The sequence below is a fragment of the Cherax quadricarinatus genome, chromosome 36 (genome assembly GCF_038502225.1).
Source record: "Cherax quadricarinatus isolate ZL_2023a chromosome 36, ASM3850222v1, whole genome shotgun sequence".
NCBI classification, from domain to species: Eukaryota; Metazoa; Arthropoda; class Malacostraca; order Decapoda; family Parastacidae; genus Cherax; species Cherax quadricarinatus.
In genome coordinates this window covers 21618417-21637121 of record NC_091327.1, presented here as the reverse complement: position 1 = coordinate 21637121, position 18705 = coordinate 21618417, and the positions used below count along the sequence as shown (strand labels likewise).

The 18705-nt window shown below is 40.4% G+C and overlaps 2 protein-coding genes across 8 annotated transcripts in view; one reads left to right on the top strand and one right to left on the bottom strand.

Moving 5' to 3' along the window:
* Window positions 1-18705, bottom strand: part of LOC128691368 (uncharacterized) — a 159608-nt gene that overhangs the window by 37443 nt on the left and 103460 nt on the right. For all 7 annotated transcript variants that reach the window (XM_070091558.1, XM_070091560.1, XM_070091556.1 and 4 more), the window contains one exon: window positions 7347-7466. In XM_070091558.1, coding sequence (XP_069947659.1) covers window positions 7347-7466 — 120 coding nt within the window. The remainder of the gene's footprint in view (window positions 1-7346; window positions 7467-18705) is intronic.
* On the top strand, window positions 1223-3067 carry LOC138853640 (52 kDa repressor of the inhibitor of the protein kinase-like). Its single transcript, XM_070091643.1, has one exon. It carries the CDS (start codon window positions 1571-1573, stop codon window positions 2969-2971), a length of 1401 nt encoding a protein of 466 aa, XP_069947744.1. The 5' UTR covers window positions 1223-1570; the 3' UTR covers window positions 2972-3067.

Below are 18705 nucleotides of genomic sequence, written 5' to 3'. Positions count from 1 at the left end.
GTGGAGTGGGTTGGAGCCTTGGAGCTATGCCTACGGTAGCCTACCGTGAAAGAGTATAATAATAATAATAATAATAATAATAACAATTATTATTATTATTATTATTATTATTATTATACTCTTTCACGGTAGGCTACCGTAGGCATAGCTCCAAGGCTCCAACCCACTCCACTCTGGCACTGTCCCACAAGGCCCCAAAATAGGCATAAACACAATAGCCTAATGTATTAATCTTGTCCTGGCCCCTTTACCTGGTGCAGTAAGGTCACTGAATGGTTCATGAACCCTTACCCTCTCGTCCTGGTTCGTGCCCGGCTCGCAGTGAGTCAGTATGTGTAGCTTGAATAGTGAGATATTATCTCACTATTCAAGCTACAAAAGTGTTGAGACCACTATTGAAAACAACAGAAAATTCTGTGAGATATAGTATTCGAATCAAACTGGCAGTGAAAGTTTGTACTAACTTATTTATTATCGTTGGTACTGTATTTCCATTTTTACCCTTTTCATATTTTTTTCGTTATATAGTTTGACTTGACTGTTACTTAGTTACTTAACGGCAGCAGCCACAAAACGGTAACAACTTACAACGACAGCTATCAGTAAAGGACTATCTTTTTTTTTCATCACTCTGAAGGATGCCAGTTTCAATTTTATTGTTTCAGTGAAAATAGGTAAAGCTTTGTTGAGTTAATTCCTTCTCATTCTCACAAGGAGTGTAACATGAAGCGAGCCGGGAGTGAGAGGAAGATCATCTCGTTCTTCAAGACAAAAGTGATCCAGAAGAGTGATGATGGTGACCATGACAGCAATGAGCCATAGGTGGTCATAGAAGGCGATTCCAGCCAAGCTGGTGCTCCACATACCCCTGGCTAAAATACTCACAGCTGAACAAGGGCAGATACTGCATAGCCTGTGTTGTGTTCGGCGGGGACACAGGCGGACTTGGAGACCAGAGGCTGGGCATCTTGGTGTTAAAACCAATGTGCAAATACAAAAAGGCCACCGAAGTGCTCAACAACCACAACGCATGCGGATATCATGCGGCGGCTATGTCGAAAATGGAGGGGTTTGTCGACACTGTACGAAACCCAACGAGGGCTGTGGACACTATGCTACACTCGAAGAGGAAGGAGCAGGTAGAAACCAACCGGCGCCTGCTGGTTCCAGTCATTGAGACCATCCTCTTCTGCGGACGAAATATGCTGCCCCTCCGTGGACATCGGGATGACGGTCCATTGGATCTCTCTGTTCCGAGCAAGACCGGAGAGGGAGTCTTTAGAGCGCTGCTACATTATCGAGCCCAGGGAGGAGATTCTGACCTCACCCACCTCCTCACCAGCTCTGTCAGCCGGACCAGGATTTCCACCCTCATCAGCAAGACCATTCAGAACGAGTTGATCGATATCACAGGTGGGTCACACATGGAAGTCACACCATAAAATAGCTCTCTTATTCCTCGAGTAAAATACATGCTGAGGGCAGATGTTACTGAGACCTATTTCGCTTCGCAGGTAGATTGGTGCAGGAGGAGATCTTGGCAGGAGTGTCGGGGGTATATGCAGTGCTAATGGATGAGACCACTGACATCTCAGGGAAGGAACAAGCAACCATCATCATTCGACACGTCAAAGAAGATGTCAAGGAGGATTTCCTCGCTTTCGTTCATGCCCATGACCTCACTGGTGAAGGCCTGGCCCAACTGCTCATCCACGCCGTCGAGGGCCTCGGCTTGGAGATGTCAAAATGCCGAGGGCTAGGCTTCGACGGAGTGAGTGCCATGATGGGGAAGTTCAGAGGTTGTGCCGCCATCATCATACAGCAATACCCCCTGGTGAAACCGATTCACTGTTTCAGTCACCGACTGAACCTGGTGCTGACTAAGGCCTGTGATGTCAAAGAAGTCAAACTCGCCCTCCAGACGCTGAACGAGGCGTACAACTTCATCCATTCTAGCAACATGCGGATGCTTCGGTTTACCAAACTCGTGAAGCTATCCTCAGCCAAGCGGGAAAAGCTGGTGCCCCTGTGCCCCACCAGATGGGTCAAGCGGCACGATGCTGTCCTCGTGTTCATCGAGTTTCTGCCTCTCATCGCTATTTTTCTGGAGGATGAGATGAAGTTGGATGCCAACGCCGGACTCCTACTCGCTGCGATTCGGGACCCCCGCTTTCTCGTTGGGTTGGTTGTGGCCGAGTCCATTTTGGCACACACGCTTCAGCCAAGCAGAACCCTACAGAAAAAGGAAGGTGACCTGGTATGTGTGTACGCACTGATTCGTGAAATCGGGACTCTATTCTCCAAATTTAGAGCGGATGCCGAGGAGTACTTCCACGCTGTGTTCGTGAAAGCCAAAGATCTTCTAGTTGAAGTGGGCTCAGCTCACGATGACGTCCCTATTCCCAGAGTCTGTGCACGACAGACACAACGTGCGAATGTCCCAGCGGCATCTGCTGAGGAGTACTATCGGCGCTCGGTGTATATTCCGTTCGTTGACCATGTGATCGCTGAGTTGAAGAGCAGATTTGATGATGACACTGTGCCCATTGCTCTCCGATTGAAGGAGCTGCTCAGGGGCTCAAAAGCAAACGTGGATGCTGTTCTTAAAGCCACTAAACTCTACGAAAGTGACGTTGAGTCACTTTTGCTCATGCAGACGGAAACACAGCGGTGGACATGTTCCGCTCCGGCCTTCGAATCTGTCAAGAAAGCAAAGGAATACGCCGAGGCCCGTATGTTTCCGAACATCGCGAAGCTCCTTACCATCCTACTGACCCTGCCAGTCTCAAATGCAGAAGCCGAACGATCGTTCTCAGCCCTGAAACGCCTGAAGACATACTTGAGGAGCACCATAGGTCAGGATCACCTCAACGGCCTCGCACTACTCGCCGTCCATAACGATGTACATGTTCCTGTTGATCGTGTGATCAACAAGTTTGCGGAAAGGAACCGCCGTCTTCTCTTTGCTTAGGCTGCAGTGTGATTAATCCTTTCAGTGTAATAACCTTTGCATGTTACTTTTAAGGCTACTATTATAGGTAATATTATAAAGTATAATGCTTACTGTCTTAAGGGGAGATATATATATATATGTATATATATATATATATATATATATATATGTATATATATATATATATATATATATATATATATATATATATATATATATATATATATATATATATATATATATATATACACAGTGGACCCCCAGTTAACGATAATTTTTCACTCCATAAGTATGTTCAGGTACCAGTACTGACCGAATTTATTCCCATAAGGAATATTGTGAAGTAGATTATTCCTTTCAGACCCCCAAACATACACGTACAAACGCACTTACATAAATACACTTACATAATTGGTCGCATTTGGAGGTAATCGTTATGCGGGGGTCCACTGTATATATATGTCTATATATATATATATATATATATATATATATATATATATATATATATATATATATATATATATATATATATATATATATATATATATATATATATTCTTCTTCTTTCAACGTACCAGCCGTATCCCACTGAGGTGGGGTGGCCCAAAAGAAAAAACTGAAGTTTCTCCTTTTAAATTTAGTAATATATACAGGAGAAGGGGTTACTAGCCCCTTGCTCCCGGCATTTTAGTCGCCTCTTACAACACGCATGGCTTACAGAGGAAGAATTCTGTTCCACTTCCCCATGGAGATAAGAGGAAATAAACAAGAACAAGAATTAGAAAGAAAATAGAAGAAAACCCAGAGGGGTGTGTATATATATGCTTGTACATGTATGTTTAGTGTGACCTAAGTGTAAGTAGAAGTAGCAAGACTTACCTGTAATCTTGCATATTTATGAGACAGACAAAAGACACCAGCAATCCTACCATCATGTAAAACAATTACAGGCTTTCGTTTTACACTCACTTGGCAGGACAGTAGTACCTCCCTGGGCGGTTGCTGTCTACCAACCTACTATCTAGGATATCTATATATATATATATATATATATATATATATATATATATATATATATATATATATATATATATATATATATATATATATATATATATATATATATATTTATTTATTCTACATTTAAGTTAATGTCTAATGTAAAAGTCTCTAGCTATTAAATTCTTACTTTCAATAAAGTTTTAATAAGATACAAAATTCCTCACATTGTAAGGTCAGTGTTTTTTTTCTCAGAAAAATCGGCCCTCTCATTTGGATCCGAAGAGAAACACTGGCACCTAGAGCAGATGGTTATGCCCATTCATTTAGGTCAGTCCGCCAGTAATTAACAAATAAGAATCCCGTTAGTGGAGAAACGGTAATGCTAATGCTCTTTAAACAACCGAAAATTCTGCCGTCGGGCCCCTCCCAAACTTTGTTCCTAGATCCGCGCCTGACCACCATACACTGGCAGCAAAATGTCCTACAAGAAAGGATATTATGAAGAAAACACAAGATGCAGCAAAGAAAAAAACCTACAAGCAATACTCCAATGTATGCAGCAATTGCAAAGATACAAGCAAACACTACAAAATTACTTCAAGCATCTACTCAGCCCGCCTCCACCATCATCACTCCTCCAACATGTGACGTAACCAAGATCCACTACTGCTTACTATACGCTCACATGCAGAACATGGCTGTACCTGGATCCTTTAACTCTACCATCAACGAGTTATTTGCATTAAAATAGTATGCCTTCATTTACATTTCCAGCATCTCCACCTTCTGAAGAAATTCTCAAATTCACCAAAAACTTAATCGCCAACTCTTCTGCAGAAGTCCCATCAACACCACCAACTAGTGACGTCAATCCAACAACGACCAATGAGAAGCCTCCACCGCCACCACCTCTCACTGAATCCAACCAATCAGAAGCCTTACCACCAGAAACATCTTCTAATTCGTCTACTGAAGCTGAAAACGAAGCAACACCACCTTCCTCTACTCCACCACCACCTTCTCTACTTAGCTCACGTCGATTACCTGGAACACCATGCTTTAAACACAAAGGACTCGAATTCTACACCACGAGGCTATACCCTGCAAGCATGACTCGCCTAGAACTCATCCAACATCTCCAAGACAACACTGTATCGTACCAAAGCGAAGAAAGACCACTCCCTACCTACAACCAGATACTCCACCACCTCCAAACCAACGAAGACTACTACAGCTCTCCCATAAGTGTGATACAACTCTCTCGAAAACAATATACCGCACTGATAAACGGTTTAAGACCATAACCAACTCATCCTGCTTGCTGCCTTCTGACACTCCCAGCTCCTGCCACTGCCTACGTCATCCTCTCCTAGTGAGCCAAGCAATGACATCAGTCAAGCCTCTCTATCTACGTCTCCAGTACTTTTGTACCACATGTCCCAAAGTGGTTGGGCCACTTGCCTTGATTCCTCCTCTTCCCCTCCTCCCCATCCTTTTCCAGTTATTTCCATCCTTCCTTATCCTTCTTCCTTCCCATCTTACAACAGCTCTCGTCGTCCTCGATCCGATCCGATCCTTGATAGTCGTGGTTGTGGAGGTAGATACTTGGAATGAGGTATTGGAAAAGATGTTGGAAACGTGTTTGGCAATGGAGTTGGTGGGGAGGACTATGTATCTCTTCTTGGCAGTGTCTTCTCTGGGTGTGTTGAAGATGTTTAATGCCCATCATCTGCAGTCTCTGATGAAGTGACGAGGATAGTGGAGTTAAGAAAATACTTGTTCAATTATCGTGCATTCTTCTTCAAGAAACTCATTGCTGCAGGTTCTGAGTGCATGCAGGAAGCAGCCTATAATTACATAGAAGACAACAGAAGACAACACTCAATACCGAAGAATCCTGGAATCATCACTTATTTCTATATCCAACAACTTCAACCAGAATAGTGGCTTCTATAACATAGCTGAACCACTTGCCAGGAAACTTCTTCATCGCTATCCCAAAAAGAACACATGAATGGAAGAACACTGTAGAAGGTCTGCTCACGAACTTATCCAATCTCCTTTCCAAGCTACCCAAGATTTTAGACTCTATAACCCCACTCGGTACATCATCAGATGCAGCGTTCTCCACCTGCCCTCAGCATTCTGAACCTGACTATAAACACTCGCATCCCTTCCACCCCAGGTAGATCTGTTTGTGACTTGAAAAAGCCCACTGTGTGGGCGAAACGTAGTCAATAAAAGATCACATTATACTGCATATGTGTTTATATTTCCAAGGTATGTCTGTGTTAATAATATGGCTCTGGGCCACAGTGTAGGTAGCCAGTAGGTGTAGCCCAGGCAGGCTACACCTACCAGCTACCTACACTGACTTCCTACAAATAAATACTACTCATCTCTCTTCCTATATTAAGACTACACATAATGAGTGTACTGTATGTGTATTTTACCTCTCTGGGATGTTTTAAATATTGTATATTAAGTATGAGATGGGGAGCCAGGGCTACCTACACCTGGGCTACCTACACCTGGGCTACCTGCACCTGACTTCCTACAAATAAGTACTACTCACCTCTCTCCCTACATTAAGATTACATATACCTTAAGGTAAGTAATGAATTTCCTGTGAATGTATATTACTTTGTGTGTTTTTAATGCCTAGTTCTATTACTAACTTAATATAATTTAGTGTAAACTTGTTGTCTGCCATTTATATGCCTTCCGGCGATGTCTGCTTTCCGGCGACAGCCTGAAACCTAACCCGCCGTATAAGTGGGGCCCTACTGTACAATACAATTTTTATATTATAATAAAGTAACTCTGAAGGAGGGGTGTTGATAAGTTGCAGATTTTTTAACTGTAGTGTAGGCATGCCTCTGGCAAGACAGTGATGGAGCGAATGATGATGAAAGTGTTTCTTCTTTTTTTGGGCACCCTGCCTTGGTGGGAAATGGCTGATGTGTTAATAAAAAAAATAATGAAAAACAATGCAAATCCAAAGAAAATTGGAGGATAAATGGCAGGCGGGCATACACACAGACAATGACAAACTGATGCAGGCTGAGCCAGCGACTATCAGACACCTTCCATACAGAAAAACATGTAATGCAACTGACCTGGTCTGCTACATCAATAATTCTACTAAACATCCCCGCACAGAAGACTCGCCCAGCCTTTGTCCAGCCAAAAATTTTTTTGTCATTTTAACCTAAATTTGTTACATAGGGGTCCATTATACGTACCTATATTTTACTTTACAACATAACATGAAGCAGCATCAGGAGGAAATAATGTGTGGTTGACAGTAAGATGACTGCTTGGCATAATTATCTTACCTTTAATGAGACAATGACAGTAAGATGACTGCTTGGCATAATTATCTTACCTTTAATGAGACAATATGTGCTACAAACTCTTTGTTCTGCACCATCTTCAGGAACTTTTGTGAACCTTCTTGACTCCATGTTCTTCTCCCTTGTGAGGGAATCACATCATTTAGAGCTGCCTGGGAAAATAATTTACATATGTAGTGCACAATACATAGTATTTAACATAGTACAGGTTAGGTTCCAGGCTACTGCTGTAAAGCGAAAATTACCAAAAATTAATCACAATTTTTTCATTTTTAAATGCACATAAATGCCTGATAATATGTTTACATTACCATATATTTGGTTAGCATTAGAACTAGGCTTAAAAAACAATAAAAAAGTAAATTGTAAATACAGTACACTCATTACCTACCTTAATGGCAAGCTGCGAATAGTTTGGTCTTCAATTCAAAACAGTGAAAGTTTTTCCATGTCAGCAATAAGGTTATCACATTCTTTTATAACTTTAGTGTTCACTGATATAGCACTTAATTTCTTGCATCACTCTCCTTAGAGTTCACAATTGTAGCAACTATAAGAGTAAAAGCCTTATGACACCTTTTTATTACAGCTACCCTTAGATGTCATCGTAATAAATAAGTGTATAGGAGTAATAACTTTAACCCTTTCAGGGTCCAGAGGTCAAATTTCTAAGTGCACACCAGGGTCCAAGAATTAAAAAAAAAAAATTTTTTGTTATTATTTTTTTATGAAATGGTAGAGAATCTTTTTCTGAAGGTAATAAAACAAAAAGTACGAAATTTGATGGAAAATTGACGAAATTATGCTCTCGCGAATTTTGATGTGTCAGCGATATTTACGAATCGGCGATTTTGCCGACTTTGACTCCCATTTTAGGCCAATTACATTATTCCAGTTGACCAAATTATTAGCTATTTCACTAGTATTACTTCTATTCTATCGATTGAACACAAGAAATCGCCCAGTTAACTGTTTCAACTACAAAATAATGTGATCGGAAATTGGTAATTTGGCCAATTTAACACAAAGTTCAAAATATTCCAATTTCAAAATAGGGTCCAGAAAAAACACTGTAGATATTCCTGGCACTAAACTAACATTTCCTCTGTTCATTAGTTATGTTTTGAGGCTTTACAAATGAATTCCATTTTGATTTTTTATTCACATAATGAATTTTTATTCAAACCAAAAAATAGAAGATTTACTGTTATGCAATGTTGTAATAATTGTATAAATATCATCACCACATTTGTGAATGTATATTAGACCCACCAGCTGGCGTGTATTAGACATGTGAGGTCGTTTGTTTACTCTTGAATATCAGCAAAAATTTTAACATTTCTGCTACTTTGAGCTCAGTTTCAAGCCATTTCCAGTGCTAAAACCAATCAAAATCATCTCCATTTCTGTAATATGTCTTCCATTCTATCAAATGAGACCAAGAAATCACAAATACAACTATAAAAAACATACGAAAAAACACTGCAAAGTCGCTGTTTTAATCGAAAATCACAGTCTCAGTTTTTTCTCTCATTATACACTGTGTGCTGAAGGATTTGTTTTATGTGGTGCACATATACCACACAGATGTATTCTCTCATATCTAGGCCCAATTTTACCACTCACAGCTTATCAGAGTGAGCTGAGCTCATGGCGTAGATCTACGGTTTGGACCCTGAACGTAAAGCCATAGATCTACAGCACGGACCCTGAAAGGGTTAAAACACTTGAACCTTTAGAAAATTTACAGAAGGAACCAAGAGAGATGCAGAGTTCATGGCAACACACCCAGGTTCACTTGTAGAATTATTATTATTATTATTATTATTATTATTATTATTATTATTATTTCAATACACCAACCGTATCCCACCAAGGTGGGGTGGCCCAAAAGGAAAAGCAAAAGTTTCTCCTTTTACATTTAGTAATGTATACAGGAGAAGGGATTACTAGCCCCTTGCTCCCAGCATTCTGGTCGCCTCTTATGACATGGACAGCTTACGGAGGAAAAATTTTGTTCCACTTTCCCATGGAAATTATTATAAAAAAAATGTGAGAAGGGTGCTCCATAGATGTGTATGTAGTGTCAGAGTTTTTTTTTTTTTTTGGGGGGGGGGGGGGAGCTGGACACACATTTATTACCTGAGCTTTAACTTACTTAATATACAACTTTTTTTTTTTAACACGTCGGCCATTTCCCACTAAGGCAGGGTGACCCAAAAAGAAAGAAGAAAGTTTCATCATTCAGCACTTTCACCATCACTCATACATAATCACTGACTTTGCTGAGGAGCTCAGATACAACAGTTTAGATGTCCCTCCAAACTGCCAATATCCCAAACTACTCCTTTAAAGTGCAGGCAAAATATACAAAATACAGCCTCTCTTCACTTAACAGCAGAGTTCCATTCCTAAGACCATGTTGGTAAATGAAGTCGTCTCTAAGTGAGGAGCATACTATAATGGATTGCGTCAACCATCTTTTATAGTTTTAATGACACAATTGCACCATTTATAACATTTCTGGTATATTTTTAAATGTTTATACAGTAGTGTACTGTATATTGTAATAAACAGAATAGAGGAAATCAGCTCAAATATACATTATTTAAGTATGCATACTGGTCAGAGAGCCTGTCGTAAGTCCAAGTCATTGGTAAATGAGTACGTCACTAAGTGAGGAGAGTCTGTATACAGAATTTTCACTCATATTATTGTGCCTACTATATATACAGAACATTATACTGCAATATTAACCTTTCTCTCAAACTTCTCCTTGACAACTACAACAGAACGCACAGGCACAACACAAGGCATAAAACACTCTTCGACATCCCTCGTGTCCATCTCACCCTATGCAAAAATGCAATGTACATAAAGGGCCCAAGAATCTGGAATTCATTACCCGAACCAGCAAAAGGTCCCCTGCCCACAAATCAATTTAAAGCTCTACTTATAGATCATCTCATCTCCCAAAATTAACCATATAACACTATGCTAAATCATATAGCCAGTTTCAAGCAACTCAAAAACTCCCAAAAACATTTATGACCACTTGATTAACTAAACATTAATACATACTTATACTTGTACTATTATATTATTGTTATTTGTGCTAAATTGTAATACCGTTTATTTTTTATATGCTACATCACAACTATATATTTCATTACTGTAAACCCTTAGCTACCTCATCATTCTAATATGGAAAATAATGTATAATTACAATTTACCACTCTGTACCTGCCTAGTCTTAAGTAGTCCGTAAGCATTACGATTAGTCTGCCCGAAATGCCCCAGCATGTTAGTGGTTTCTTTGTATCTAACATGTATAAAATGTAAACACACATTGTAACCTTTGCAAATAAATAAATTCTGTCTTTGTCTCTGTCCACTGGCGGGTGATACATGTTCATTTGGCATTATGTATACGTTTGCCAAGCATTTTCACCATCTTACATTATGTACAAGTTGTCTTCACACTGGTGCAGTGCAGTGGAATATATAACAGCAACACACACTTTTGAGAGTGAGTGATATTATTTATGAGTGAAGCCATACGAAAGGAATGCTTTTCTACAGTTACCCTCAGGAATACTATACAGTTTTTCTGGTGGTGTTGTACTAGAGAGAACATCTTACTGTAGTTATTGTTGTACACTCCTACAAGCTGCCCGGCTACCACACCTCACGATTATGTCAATTTGTTCTAGTGTGGTTGCATGTATTATGTTTATAACATAATATATGACATTTAAAGCACCCCAGAGCAATTATCATTATTATGCTTATTATGTCTTCAGCACTAGTGACACACTTAGTCACTTCCTTGCCAAATAGTGATTTTAACGTACCTGCATGCCAACACAGTGTGTAAGTTTATTTCGGTACAGGTACACAAGTACATTTTTTTTTTTTTTCAACAAGTCGGCCGTCTCCCACTGAGGCCATAAAGCAGGGTCCTCCTACAAATACAATTTAATCAGAAAATATTTAGAACACATACAGAATATCTGTCAAGAAAGCTCTGTTTCTGGTATCTCTTTAAGATTTCCCCAAAATGGGACACAACTTCATCAATGTAGATGTTACCAGCACGGCCTGCAACAGCTGTGTCAGGGTGATGTTCATCCATAAATGTTTGAACATAAAAAAGCAGGAACACTGCAGCAGGCCTGTTGGCCCATACTGGGCATGTCCTTCACAAACCATCCCACTAACAGAATCGTATTTGCCCAACCCAGTTTTCCATGCTTCCCAAGCAATAGGCTTTGATAATTCTATTCACTCATGCGCAAGTCCCACTCAGATCAAATCGTGTGTGTGGAGAAGTACCCTGTCTGGTGTGTGGGGAAGTACCCTGGCTGGTGTGTGGGGAAGTACCATGGATGATGTGTGGGGAAGTACCCTGGCTGGTGTGTAGGGAAGTACCACCACCACTTTTGTATCTTTCGACAAACTTTTTCTTGAATTCTATAGTGTTTCTCACCCTCTTTACCAAAGGACTGGCACTAGAAGTTTTCTTTGGGCCCACGGTGGTTTATTTAGCAGTTACAAGCACTAAAAACAATAGAATAATACAAAATGTATCGCCTCGGTCACAGACCCTGAGCTGCTTTGGGGATTAGCGTGGACGGTTACAAAGCATGGCTTGCTTCTGCAGTGTTTTAAAAATTGAGATTGGAGAGTTGAAGGAGGAGGTCTTGCTTCTCCAGGAGGAGATTAGGAGGCTGAAGGTCCACCTCAATGGGTCTGGGAGAGAGTGTGAGGTGGCTGGAGTTGTGGGGAATGAGGCTTCTAGTAGTGAGATGCAGTCTGTCTCTCGCTGTGAGGAGGCTGTAGGTGGGGAGGTAGCAACGGCTACCAGCAGTGAGGTGCAGTCCAGCACCTGCTACAAGTGGCAAGTGGTAACCAGTAATGGGAGGAGAATCAGAATAAGGAAAGTTAAGAGTGAAGATCTGAAGGTAGGAAATCGCTTCTCTGTTCTTCAGGATGAATGTACTTCAGTGGCCAGTGAAGGTAAGGGTACTACTGCCCCTGCTAACAGAGGTAAGCACATTCTTGTGGTTGGTGACTCTCAGGTAAGATATATTGACCGTGCTTTTTGTAATAGGAATAAGAAGATGAGAGATAGTGTGTGCTTCCCTGGAGCTGGTGTTGGGGACATAGTTAATGGCTGGATAATATCATGTCAGGTAATGGGAACAAGCCCCTTATCTGTCTCAGTGCTGGTGGAAATGATATTGGGAAGGGTAGGAGAGAAGAGCTGCTAGATAAGTACAGGTCAGCTATAGATTTCATTAAGTCTAAGGGAGGGGTCCCAATCATATGTAGCATCTTGCCTAGAAGGGGAGTAGGAAATGAATGGTTGTCTAGGGCAATTGGTGTAAATTGCTGGCTAGACAGATACTGCAAGGAACTTGCAATCCCATTCATTGACAACTGGAACAACTTTTATGGCAAACATGATATGTATGCAAGGGATGGGGTACATCTCTCTGGGGCTGGGGTGGTAGCACTTGCAAACTCAATTGAGAAGGTCATTGGTGAAATGCCTATGATTTTAAACTGATAGAAGATAGATGTATGTGTGTGTGTGGGAAACAAGCAGGTTGCAACACTAAGGTTGGAAACAGTAAATGTATAAAAGGCATTCAGCATGAAGTTATAAATAAAGACAATAGATCAGGTCAGCAAACAAAGGGGGACAGCAGAGGGCAGCAAGGTCAGCAAACAAAGGGGGACAGCAGAGGGCAGCAAGGTCAGCAAACAAAGGGGGACAGCAGAGGGCAGCAAGGGACTAGCTCCCTTAAGGTTTACTATACTAATAGCAGGAGTGTAAGAAATAAGATAGATGAGCTAAGATTAATTGCAAGTGCAGGAAACATAGATATTATTGCTATAACAGAGACCTGGCTCAATCTGAAAGATAGAGAGATGCCCTCTGAATGTCACATACAAGGCTATAAATTATTCCACACTGACAGGGTCAACAGGAAGGGTGGTGGAGTAGCGATGTATGTCAGAGACAATTTAAATTGTTGTGTTAGACAAGATATAAAATTAGAAGCGTCAGCCACTGAATCTGTTTGGTTACAGCTTCTCGAGGGCCGAGAAAAACTAATTTTGGGTGTGATTTACAGGGCCCCAAATCTTGATAGGGAGTGCAGTAAACTTCTATGGGACGAAATTCTTAAGGCATCTACATACGAAAATGTTGTGCTAATGGGAGATTTCAACTATAGACAGATAGACTGAAGCAATTTGACAGGAAATTTAGAGTCAGGTGACTTTCTTGATACGATCCAGGATTGTTTTTTTAAAACAGCTTCTGACAGAGCCAACTAGGGGAAATAACCTCCTTGACTTGGTTCTTGCCAGTAGGGAAACACTAATTAATAATCTTGAGGTTAATGATGAGCTTGGGGAAAGTGATCACAAATCACTCAGTTTTAATATATCATGGAATTCCCCTAATAATGGCAATCAAGTCTCCGTCCCTGACTTCCGCTTGGCTGATTTCATAGGACTGAAAAATTACTTAGGTGGGCTGAACTGGAATGACCTGACTAAGGGTCAGGTAGGTGGTGATGGTTGCCAATATGACACTTTCCAGGGCATAGTTTTAGCTGCTCAGTCAAATTATGTTCCAAATAGGGAAATCAGATCAAACAAAAATGATCCTAAATGGATGAACAATAGATTAAAATATCTGACTGGTCGAAAGAGAGGCATATATAGGCAAATCAAAAGAGGAGAGGGGCAATTAAGAAATCGATATATTCAGTTAAAGAGAGAAATAAAAAAGGGAATTAGAAAAGCAAAAAGAGATTATGGGGTTAAAGTTGCAAGAGAATCGAAGACTAACACAAAAGGATTCTTTCAGGTATACAGAAGCAAGATCAGGGACAAGATAGGCCCACTCAAAAGTTCCTCGGGTCAGCTCACTGACAGTGATAAGGAAATGTGTAGAATTTTTAACACATACTTCCTCTCAGTTTTACACAGGAGGATACCAGTGATATTCCAGAAATGATAAATTATGTAGAACAGGACGATAATAAACTGTGCACGATTAGGGTCACAAGTGACATGGTCCTTAGGCAAATAGATAAATTAAAACCTAACAAATCCCCAGGCCCTGATGAACTGTATGCAAGGGTTCTAAAGGAATGTAAAGAGGAGCTTAGCAAACCTTTGGCTAATCTTTTCAACATATCACTACAAACTGGCATGGTGCCAGATAAGTGGAAAATGGCAAATGTGATACCTATTTTCAAAGCAGGTGACAGGTCCTTAGCTTTGAACTATAGACCAATAAGCCTAACCTCCATAGTGGGAAAATTTATGGAATCAATAATTGCCAAGGCATGGTTTTACAAAGGGGCATTCCTGCCTTACGAATTTATTAACTTTTTTCACTAAGGTGTTTGAGGAGGTAGATCATGGTAATGAATATGATATTGTGTATATGGACTTCAGTAAGGCTTTTGACAGGGTCCCACATCAGAGACTACTGAGGAAAATTAACGCACATGAAATAGGAGGAGAAATTTTTTCCTGGATAGAGGCATGGTTGACAAATAGGCAGCAGAGAGTTTGCATAAATGGGGAGAAATTAGAGTGGGGAAACGTCACGAGCAGTGTTCCACAGGGGTCAGTGTTGGGCCCCTGCTGTTCACAATCTACATAAACGACATAGATGAGGGCATAAAGAGCGACATCAGCAAGTTTGCCGATGACACCAAAATAGGCCATCGAATTCATTCTGACAAGGACATTAGAGCACTCCAGGAAGATTTGAATAGACTGATGCAGTGGTCAGAGAAGTGGCAGATGCAGTTTAATATAGACAAATGCAAAGTTCTAAATGTTGGACAGGACAATAACCATGCCACATATAAACTAAATAATGTAGATCTTAATATTACAGATTGCGAAAAAGATTTAGGAGTTCTGGTTAGCAGTAATCTGAAACCAAGACAACAGTGCATAAGTGTTCGCAATAAAGCTAATAGAATCCTTGGCTTCATATCAAGAAGCATAAATAATAGGAGTCCTCAGGTTGTTCTTCAACTTTATACATCCTTGGTTAGGCCTCATTTAAATTATGCTGCACAGTTTTGGTCCATCACGTTCGGGATGACATCATTACCAAGGGTCCACTGTAATAGTAATATGCAAAAATAATCACTGAGGCACATTAAATGTCATATAATACAGGAAAGAGTAAGGTTATGAGGATAACAAAAAGATTAGGTGATGAAAGATTGGATATCAGATTGGAGGGAGAGAGTATGGAGGAGGTGAATGTATTCAGATATTTGGGAGTGGACGTGTCAGCGGATGGGTCTATGAAAGATGAAGTGAATCATAGAATTGATGAGGGGAAAAGGGTGAGTGGTGCACTTAGGAGTTGTGGAGACAAAGAACTTTGTCCTTGGAGGCAAAGAGGGGAATGTATGAGAGTATAGTTTTACCAACGCTCTTATATGGGTGTGAAGCATGGGTGATGAATGTTGCAGCGAGGAGAAGGCTGGAGGCAGTGGAGATGTCATGTCTGAGGGCAATGTGTGGTGTGAATATAATGCAGAGAATTCGTAGTTTGGAAGTTAGGAGGAGGTGCGGGATTACCAAAACTGTTGTCCAGAGGGCTGAGGAAGGGTTGTTGAGGTGGTTCGGACATGTAGAGAGAATGGAGCGAAACAGAATGACTTCAAGAGTGTATCAGTCTGTAGTGGAAGGAAGGCGGGGTAGGGGTCGGCCTAGGAAAGGTTGGAGGGAGGGGGTAAAGGAGGTTTTGTGTGCGAGGGGCTTGGACTTCCAGCAGGCATGTGTGAGCGTGTTTGATAGGAGTGAATGGAGACAAATGGTTTTTAATACTTGACGTGCTGTTGGAGTGTGAGCAAAGTAACATTTATGAAGGGGTTCAGGGAAACCTGCAGGCCGGACTTGAGTCCTGGAGATGGGAAGTACAGTGCCTGCACTCTGAAGGAGGGGTGTTAATGTTGCAGTTTAAAAACTGTAGTGTAAAGCACCCTTCTGGCAAGACAGTGATGGAGTGAATGATGGTGAAAGTTTTTCTTTTTCGGGCCACCCTGCCTTGGTGGGAATCGGCCAGTGTGATAATAATAATAATAAAAATAATACATTAATATGCATGTACACATTTTCAATAATGCATCTGTGATATTTTTCCAAGATTATATAATAAACATGTTATGTAACATAAATATGATAAATACAACCTACAGTAGAATAAATTAACATAAACATAAAATGTTTTTCTAGTCAGAGTGTCAGAATGAATAACATTTTCTCTAGTTAAACACCAAAGAAAATGTGTACACAGTAATGTTACTGGGGGTAACTGGGGGTAAAGAGAGAGAGAGGAAACTTGCATTATGTTGGAAACTAAACAATATTGAATTTATACACAAATAACCCGCACATAAAAGAGAGAAGCTTACGACGACGTTTCGGTCCGACTTGGACCATTGACAAAGTCACACTGTGACTTTGTCAATGGTCCAAGTCGGACCGAAACGTCGTCGTAAGCTTCTCTCTTTTATGTGCGGGTTATTTGTGTATTGTTCCAGTCACGGTATTGTGCCTTTTTGTTATTTATTAATATTGAATTTATCATTTTTTTTTTTAACAAGTTGGCCATCTCCCACCGAGGCAGGGTGACCCAAAAAGAAAGAAAATCCCCAAAAAGAAAATGCTTTCATCATCATTCAACACTTTTGCCTCACTCACACATAATCACTGTTTTTGCAGAGGTGCTCAGAACACAACAGTTTAGAAGCATATACGTATAAAGATACACAACATATCCCTCCAAACTGCCAATATCCTGAACCCCTCCTTTAGAGTGCAGGCATTGTACTTCCCATTTCCAGGACTCAAGTCCGGCTATACATACAAAAATAACCGGTTTCCCTGAATCCCTTCACTAAATATTACCCTGCTCACACTCCAATAATTCGTCAGGTCCCAAATACCATTCGTCTCCATTCACTCCTATCAAACACACTCATGCATGCCTGCTGGAAGTCCAAGCCCCTCGCCCACAAAACCTCCCTTACCCCTTCCTTCCAACCTTTTCGAGGACGACCCTTACCCCGCCTTCCTTCCCCTACAGATTTATACGCTCTCCATGTCATTCAATTTTGATCCATTCTCTCTAAATGACCAAACCACCTCAACAACCTCTCTTCAGCCCACTGACTAATACTTTTATTAACTCCACACCTTCTCCTAATTTCCACACTTCGAATTTTTTGCCTAATATTTACACCACACATTGCCCTTAGACAGGACATCTCCACTGCCTCTAACCGCCTCATCGCTGCTGCATTCACAACCCAAGCTTCACACCCATATAAGAGTGTTGGTACTACTATACTTTCATACATTCCCTTCATTGTCTCCATAGATAATGTTTTATGTCTCCACATATACCTCAACACACCACTCACCTTTTTTCCCTCATCAATTCTATGATTAACCTCATCCTTCACAAATCCATCCATTATTATTATTATTATTATTATTATTATTATTATTATTATTAACCCTTTCAGGGTCCCCAGATTTGCTCTCAGGGTCGCTCAAATTTCAAAAAAAAAAAAAAAATCTTATGAAAAGATAGAGAATCTTTTCCCAATCATAATGACACCACAAGTATGAAATTCGATGGAAAACTTACGGAATTATGCTCTCACAAAGTTAGCAGTCTCGACGATGTTTAAGCATCGGCAATTTTGCCCACTTTGAGCCCTATTTTCGGCCAATTCCAGTGTACTAGTTGACAAAAATTATAACTATTTCACTAGAACTCCATTTTTTCTATCGAATGAGTACAAGAAACCACCCATTTACCGATTTCAACTATCCAGTAAAGTGGTCAGAATTTAGCAATTTTGCCAGTTTCACACAAATTTCAAAAGAAGCCAATTTCCAAATAGGGTCCAGAATAAACAAATAAGACATTCCTGGCACTAAAATAACATTTCCTCTGTTCATTGGTCACGTCCCCACGCCCCTCTTACATTCTTTTGCTTTCCACTTTGAATTTTTATTCTCACAAAAAATAGAAGATTTACTGTTATGCAGACTACTGCATTAGTGTAGAAATGGTATAAATAATATCAGCGCACTTGTGGAAGAATATTAGACTCACCAGTTGACGTGCATTGGACGCTTAGCATGATTTGTTTACTTTTGAACTTCGGTAAAAATCAAACATTTCTGCTACTTTGAGCTCAATTTCAAGGTACTTTTCATTGTAAAACCAGTCAAAATCATCTCAATTTTTGTAATATGTCTTCCATTCTATAAAATGAGACCAGGAAAAGTACAATACAACAATACAGTGGACCCCCGCAT

Bases quoted from the DNA above. Each gene is read 5' to 3' on its own strand.
- LOC138853640 (XM_070091643.1), top strand. From the start codon at position 1,571: ATGGATGAGACCACTGACATCTCAGGGAAGGAACAAGCAACCATCATC.